At 44.7% G+C, this 7,514-nt stretch overlaps 2 protein-coding genes across 3 annotated transcripts; both read right to left on the bottom strand.

Moving 5' to 3' along the window:
- Positions 1–42: 42 nt before the first annotated feature.
- Positions 43–3,391, bottom strand: atp5pd (ATP synthase peripheral stalk subunit d). Its single transcript, XM_076171205.1, has 6 exons — positions 3,314–3,391; positions 2,031–2,161; positions 1,194–1,290; positions 968–1,039; positions 805–867; positions 43–682 (listed from the first exon to the last, which is right to left on the bottom strand). The coding sequence occupies exons 2-6, from the start codon at positions 2,150–2,152 to the stop codon at positions 551–553; spliced, it is 486 nt and encodes a 161-aa protein (XP_076027320.1). The 5' UTR covers positions 2,153–2,161; positions 3,314–3,391; the 3' UTR covers positions 43–550.
- A 1,846-nt stretch (positions 3,392–5,237) lies between these two features.
- Positions 5,238–6,594, bottom strand: LOC143016715 (homeobox protein MSH-C-like). 2 transcript variants are annotated; one of them, XM_076171177.1, is made up of 2 exons: positions 6,150–6,594; positions 5,238–5,650 (listed from the first exon to the last, which is right to left on the bottom strand). In XM_076171177.1, the coding sequence occupies exons 1-2, from the start codon at positions 6,562–6,564 to the stop codon at positions 5,238–5,240; spliced, it is 828 nt and encodes a 275-aa protein (XP_076027292.1). In that variant the 5' UTR covers positions 6,565–6,594. The 2 variants fall into 2 exon arrangements, with proteins under 2 accessions (XP_076027292.1, XP_076027293.1); XM_076171178.1 differs by having other exon boundaries at positions 5,238–5,646; positions 6,146–6,594.
- Between the last annotated feature and the right edge of the window lie 920 nt (positions 6,595–7,514).

Here is a 7,514-nt window from a genome sequence, read left to right on the forward strand (position 1 = left end):
GGGCGGATCAGCAATGATTGACGTGTGGCCTCAACACATAAACACGGATCAAGATTTTAATTGGCTGGCTGGCGCGCATTAGCATAGATATTGATCACATCCTACTTTGATACAAGTCAGTAACTCAGATTGATCACTGTAGAATTCAAAACGACAGACCTGCACACTGCATCTCATCTGAAAATAGGCAGTAATTACATCATGGAAGTACATTTTGATAGCACGTTTAATTTTACAACTATTCAACACAGATGATCTTCTATTCCATCAGCAAGGTGCCAGTATCAATCCAAAGTACAAGCATGTCAATCATACATGTACATGAAATTGGCATTTTGACCTCTTAAATCATAACTAAAACCAGAAAACAGCCCAACAGAGCCCCCTTGTGGCAAAATTAGACCATGAAGCTGAGCTTAACAGGCAAACTGGATAGATAGCAAAGTACATAGATTTATGCTTTAGGGTTATCACTATTATGAAGGAAATCAAATTGTTTCATTTTTAAAATACATAGTCTTTATTGAGAGTTGGGTGTCAAGTAATGTGATTACAACTCTGCAAGGGGCTTGTGTGGCCAGTAGGGGTGTTTGACCTTGTCCAACGTGGTCTCAGGGAAGGCTTCGTTGAGGTCTTCAATAGTCATTTGGTCGAAGGGCACCATGCTGTTTAAAGTTGCCAGCTGAGTTAAAAAGAACAGCGCAGACAGAGAAGATGGAACAACAAAGAAGACAGTGTTATAACTTTCCTGAGGCAGTTCATTCAGTGTTTTAAATAAATGTTATTATACATTATATGTCTTACCCTCTTCTCATACTCAACAACGCGAGCTTTAGATTCTTCTACGTAAGCTGCTGCACTCTTGTCCTGTTGGAGAAGAGATATTTTGTGATGTAACAATGTTCAACCGAGTTCATACTGCTAAATTACAGTTCCATCACTGGACACGTGTGATGTAAACACTTACAGCTTCGACCTCCTGTGTTCCGATGGCGCTGCTCTGTGTGTCAGCAGGCGCAGGGATCTGCAGAGCCTTGAACTGTGTGTGAAGAAGAGGATCATTTATGAGCTACTACTTTAACGTCAACCAAAACATACTGAGCAAAACTCCTAACAGAGCAGATTATTGATGAAACGTCCGATTCTTACAATTTCTCTATATTAGTCTATTGAACCGGTCAGGTCAAGCTCACCTTCTTCTCAAACTCATCCACCATCGCAACATTGGCCACTGCAGTCCTGTAGTGAGCCCAGTCGATGGCTACAGGAGCCTCTGGCAGGGAGACCAGTCTGTTACACAGGTAGATAAATGGAGGGCAATGTGAGAAAATTAAGTGGAAACCACAGAAGAAATTATACAACAAAGTGACTTGCTGGATAGGTATGTGCGTAACACATTATGTAGCAACCAATTCACAATACATCCCATTTACAGATGACAATGAAGGACAGGAGATGAGGCAAAAACTAACTACATGACAGGTGCTCAAATCTGCACTGATCAATGTTTCCCTCAGACATGATGTCATACTGCAGCTCTGTGGGATGAGCCTTTGGTCAATTTGAGCATTTTTAAAGAAAATATACCAAGCATTGTTGTAACCATTAAGTGTTTGAAAGCAGCTCAACAATGTGTGTACCAGTGCATCTTCACATCATCAACGCTTTCTCTAAACTGACCAAATCCTGTCCAATTCATTATAATTGTCAACAGCAACAGTTTGGCATAAGACAATAGCTCACATTTTATCCCCCAATTAAATTACCTGGCGTTGCATAATCTTTACATTGATCTAGTGCTCTTACTTAAGCAATAAATCCTGTACAGAAGTTTGTGTTCAGATAAAACAAACTAATTTAGTTGTGAAATCAAGCAGGTTTTATTAAGTGGGGTAAAACTTCATGCATTCAAAGTATTACAGCACTATAAGTACCATTGAGGTACCACGACTACTTAACATTCATATTACTCAAGCATCAGTATCAGCTTAAATCACACACTCAGTAAGTTTGTTGATGGCGTCACTCACTTGGCAGCGATGGCGTCACTGCGAGTCTTGAAAGCATTGAACATGCTCCTCTGGTTGGGTGCCACCCTCTCGCCAAACGCCACCCAGTCCACGGCCTTCAGAGCTAGACGGCGAGCTGCCATTGTTCAAGTCTACGACGCAAAGAGAACTTGTGTTTAGTCCAGTCGCAGCAGTCAACACCGCTCTGCTGCTTCCACCACCTGTGTTAAAGAACTAAGACTCAAAACCAATAAACATTCAGTCTTTCATGGGAAGATTCTGAAAGAAAATTTGCCTCATAACTGCTGCCAACTTCTTCAAGGTTTACAGTTTTCCACCATTGATTTTTTTAACTAGAGATCATACAGAGGTCAAATTGACATCTGCCAGCTTGTGATGGGCCTTGGGCTTTATTTTGACATGTCCAGTTCAGGAAATATCAATTCATTTCCAGACCTTTTCTAACATATGTACATGTCAACACAACGATGCAATGGATACAATTGGGAGTGGCTGCATTCTATTCCTGCGTCTGTTCTGATTTGATGACAGGCTTAAGTGGAACAGAGCCTGATCAGGAACACCGAGTCTCTTTACTGCAGCCTATAGGTCTAACAGAGACTTTACCTGCATGCGAGGCAGGAGGGCGAGGAAACAAATATTAAATGCATTTAACAGTTTAGTGCCCGTAGTTATGCTTCAGTGTGTTCAACTGCAAAGTCCAAATGAATTGAAAATGTATACATCAAAGACAAATAGTGGTTCTAGGCTAGAGATGATCTTTACACCGTAAAGCCACAAAATGAACTTATATTATTGTATATATTATTATTATTATATTAGAATTACATTTTCGAATACATCTACGGACTAAATCTCTGCGGCATAAAGAGACAGAAGCGTTTAAACCGCAGTCACTTTGTGTACTATTACTGACAACCGCGTCCTCCGAGACATCCGGTCAGAGCGCGTGCCTGACGATACCGGGTGATAACCGGGGCATATTTAGAGAGTCCGTGTGGTTTAGATGTTTTTAATCAAAGGCCGAACAATGACACGGAGTCCTTGACATGTTGTTCTTTAGACGCGCCAGCGCTGCTTAACTGGCTAAAGTTAGCTTCATGCTAGCCAAGGTCAGACAGCGCGCCGCGTCAGCAACGTGTCGCTGCAGAGCCAAACGAAGCCGACGGGCACTTTAAACATCTGTGCACGGGACAATCGGGTCAAACAGACGAGAAGTGACTAAAATGGAGTTAACTTGCGCGTGTTTTCTCCCGACAAAGCGCTAACGGAGTGACACTCACCTCACAGATCCAAGCTTCACTGTGACAGAGCGCAGCTGCGGAAGTGCTGCTTCATATGAGACTCAGGGACGGCGTGTGCGCGCTACCGCCCCCTGCTGGACTCGCCGCTCACCTACAGCTTTCAGTCCCCGGCAGCTGTCTCCGTTGCTCGAAGCGCAAAACAATCGAATGAAAGCGCAACAAAGACAAAGCAGCGTTTCTGTTTCTTTATTTGTAAAAGCGACACAAGGCTCGCTTTCGTTTTTGTTTTGTTTTGTGAGACAGGAGAAGAATAACTTTAGATTTGACCTATGAACTAAATGTGGCCATAGAATATAATTTTGCAGTAAAAGCGCAGAACTGATAGATTGATACAAACAGATACTATAACAAACTAATAACATTGAAATACATATCTGCCACAAATTACCCGTTTGACCCTTTCGTTGTCACTTATTCATGGGGAGAATGATTGGAAAATCACTTTAAACTCATACTGGATAATTGCACATAAACGCTTAACAGTGAATCCATGTATGTTATTGTATATGTCTTCTTTTAAGTAAATAAGCGCCTCATTGAAGTGGGCAGCTCATGTTTATTCACTAAATCTCCATTATAAATAGTATTACGCTCTCCGTTTGGAAATATTTACAAGATGTGTTTCTGTGTGAGTGTTTATGTGAAATATCTATAAGCAACATACACAGTTTTTATTGTTAGTAATTATTTTTAACGTCTGAGACAAATGTTGTCCCAGAGATAAGCAAAGTCAAATATAGGCACATATTTATATTATCTTCACACACAAAAAAGTTTGCCAAGGCTGCATGGAGTTAGCGTTGAAGTGTTAAAACATTACAGGTGTCCAAGCTGCTAAATTGCATGAACCACAAAATAAACGATGATGATGTTGGTTTGGGCTTTTTTATTATATAATAGCAACAATTAGCCTCCAGGTTGTAATTTGGCCAGGCAGCTAGATTGCAGGTCTATGAATATCTATTATTTTCTTCCCAAAATCAACATTTCTTAAAATCGTAAAGGAAGTGTGTGTGTGTGTGTGTGTGTGTGTGTGTGTGTGTGTGTGGACCTGAAACAAACTCAGTCTAGATATTAAAAAATAACAATATAATAATTCACATTTCCCAATTAATTCACATTAATTCATTGGAGATCTCTCGGAAAAATTAAGACATTGAAAACAGTAAAATTGTTTTGTATAACTAATGTTTATTAACTGAAATCAGTTTTTACAAGCAACTGAAGATTTAGATACAATGATGTACACAGTACAGATACAGAGATATTCAATAAATACCACTCTTCCTGCTGCTCCTGGAGTGACGCTGCAGCGCTTTGAGAAAACTACACATTTTATTTACATTTACAGCAAAATGTCTCCAACGATGATCTATTTATATCACTCCCGTATAAAGGCCACGTCGTGAGAGTATAAAAAAAGAAACCATTCATCTATAATACACGTGTTTTCTAAAATATAATTCTGCTCCATGCTTACAAAATATAGATTTCGTGACAGGAACATCCAATAGGAAACTGAGAAACTGCGGAGGAGGAGGAGAAACACAGCGGATCTTAAGGCACTGACACCGTTTAAGTACTTTTTGTTGCATTTTCAGTATTATTGCATTCGTGTCTCCGCGGAGTCTAAACGTCCAGATTCACCATCAGAACCATGAAGGCCCCCGCGAACCGCGCGGTGCTCGGGGCGGAAGGAGACGTTGAAGTCGCGTCGCTTTAAACTTGACATTTGTCCTGCATGAAGGCAATCCACAAGCCGCAGATGTGGGCCATGAACGCACCACCAGCAGCATGGATCACAAACTCCCAAACGCAAATATGAAAGGGTTTTCCAAAACGCAGAAAACAATTGTGTACTGCAACCAACAGAGAACAACCATTTGTCTCACACACATGAATACTAAGACAAATAGTACATCCCATACGTGACGGGTCCACTGAACAGTCCCGGGACCGGCAGACCGGGCCGGTGGTACGCGTTCGACGGCCCCCACGTCGGCGAGCCCATGTGCGCCCCGAGGGGGAACGGCAGGGCGAAGGCCGGCAGGACGGGCTTGGATGCCAGCTTGAACTTCTCCAGCTCGGCCTCCTGCAGTCTCTTTGCCTTGGCCCGCCGGTTCTGGAACCATATCTTGACCTGAGTCTCCGTCAGGTTGAGGGAGTTGGAGAACTCGGCTCTCTCGGCGATGGAGAGGTATTGCTTCTGGCGGAACTTGCGCTCCAGAGCCAGCAGCTGGGAGGTAGTGAAGGGAGTGCGAGGTTTCCTGTTGTTTTTGTGTTTTCTTAAAGTACACGCAGTTGGACTGGAGCTCCCTGTTGGGGGCAAAATGGAGAAAAGAGCCGAGATTAGTTTTAATAAACATCGTGGGAAAGTTGAAGTTCACAGCGGGAGAGGACAGGAGGAGACACACAGAGAGACACGACAGCAGAGGGACCATTAGGACGGATCAGAGTCTAACTCAGCACATCACAGATACACAAACACACCTCAGCCTGGATGAGAGACGCGGCTAGATAACTGCAAATACGGCGAACGATCCCTTCTTAAAATGAAATCAAATGTAAAGACGCGCAACCACAGAGAATCACGCGACATCATCACATTACACAAACACGAGAACACGCGAGAATGATAGTGACAACATATTAGATATTTACGCGCAGTCCGTGTGCGTGTTGTCATGACGCAACAGGGGAGCGAGGAGCGGGTTGATCCTAAACTGATGCTTATCTGCGGCTCTGATCGCTGCTCTAAGGTCCTGTTTGTCAGTAAACCTAAGGAGTCAGGAGAGCGGAAGAGGGGTGAACTTACGTGGAGGAGTAGTGAAGGAGGACGACTGGAACCAAGTGCTCTGGTCCTTCTCGTTAAAGGGCGGACTGTCGTCGCTTGAGCTGCTGGAAACACCCTGCGAGCCCTCCGCCGCCTCCGCCGCCCTCTCCGCGTAAAAAGTCCTGGGAGAGAAGTGCGCGGCCGACGGCTTCTGCAGGGCCAGAGGCGAGTCTGAGGGGGGGAAAGGAGTCCGACAGGTGGTCTTCTTGGAGATCAACGACTCCACGCTAAACGGGAGGCTGGTCCGCGGGAGTTTGTATCCTTTCTCGGTGGTCATGTCTTTGGGCTGAACCTCCTCGCCCTCCGTGTCCGTCTCCTCCTTGTGATGAAGCTGTTTGGCGTCTTGGGACGGGGACCCCTGCACGGGATTCATCATGGTGCGCGGGGATGGGGCCATGCACCTCCGTCAGGCCCGTTCTGTGGACTGGAGTTGGTGATGTGTACAGTGTCCAACGCGTCTCTCCGTGCTTGACAGCGGTGCCCAGTAGCGTTACGCGCCTGCCCGGGGAGGCTATAACAGGCCAGGGACCGCCCCCTCCCCGAGACCGGCCAATCAGCGCGCAGAGTTGGCTTCGTGACGTCTCTGAGCGCGGCTCTGATTGGCCCGCTGCCTTCCAAGGGAACATCAAGAGGCCTTTGAAAGGAAGGAGAAGTTAATCATACAGACCCCATGCGGCGCGGGGCCATTGATGGCGCTCACAAAGTAGCCTGGACCAATTTTAGCGCAATTAAGCAGTGGGGAGGATTCTGTTGACCATTTACATCCATTAGCAGGAACTCAAACACTACAGAATGTGTGAAAGATCCAGAAGCTTTCCTTAAACATTTTCTTCATATTGTTTATTGTGCACAGGACCGCGCAGCGCAGCACGGAGGGACGTTTCTGTTTGAAAATGGAACGATATTTACGCGTCGAGTATGGGGACGAAATTAAAAACGAGTAAAATGTTTAAACTTATACTAAATGAAACTAAGAAAGGAGGGAGAATGATCAGGTCACACAGCTTTGCAGCCATTTACGGGCTGTCATGCGCCCTCTGTGGCGCACAAAGGCCTCAGCGGAGAAGCAACAGGCGTTTTCTTTCTCCAGGTCAAACTATTTAATAAGCCAGACAAGTTGTGTTTTGCGAGGCGCCAGGCTCGGCGGGATCAAACAGGAAGATACCTCAGGGAGAAAAGGCAACACTTAACTCCACTTAACCAATTGTCCTCCAAATATTTCATAGTCCGCTGCGTGGAGCTGGGAGGAGGCGCGCTGACAGTTAACTCTTTCACCGCTGCTTCAGAGTGGCAGGAAACACTGCTGAATGTAAAATCAATCCGTTTTTAAGGTTTGAGATTTGTAAT

Source organism: Genypterus blacodes, unplaced genomic scaffold (assembly GCF_046128005.1).
Source record: "Genypterus blacodes isolate CSIRO-AG114 ecotype Tasmania unplaced genomic scaffold, CSIRO-AGI_Gbla_v1 ptg000240l_1, whole genome shotgun sequence".
Lineage (NCBI taxonomy): Eukaryota > Metazoa > Chordata > Actinopteri > Ophidiiformes > Ophidiidae > Genypterus > Genypterus blacodes.

Coding starts and splice junctions, on each gene's coding strand:
- LOC143016715 (XM_076171177.1), bottom strand. CDS start 6,564: ATGGCCCCATCCCCGCGCACCATGATGAATCCCGTGCAGGGGTCCCCG. Junction 5,651..6,149: donor CTCCTTCACTACTCCTCCAC/GTAAGTTCACCC, acceptor TGCCCCCAACAG/GGAGCTCCAGTCCAACTGCG.
- atp5pd (XM_076171205.1), bottom strand. CDS start 2,152: ATGGCAGCTCGCCGTCTAGCTCTGAAGGCCGTGGACTGGGTGGCGTTT. Junction 1,291..2,030: donor AGTGACGCCATCGCTGCCAA/GTGAGTGACGCC, acceptor CCTGTGTAACAG/ACTGGTCTCCCTGCCAGAGG. Junction 1,040..1,193: donor TGGATGAGTTTGAGAAGAAG/GTGAGCTTGACC, acceptor CTTCACACACAG/TTCAAGGCTCTGCAGATCCC.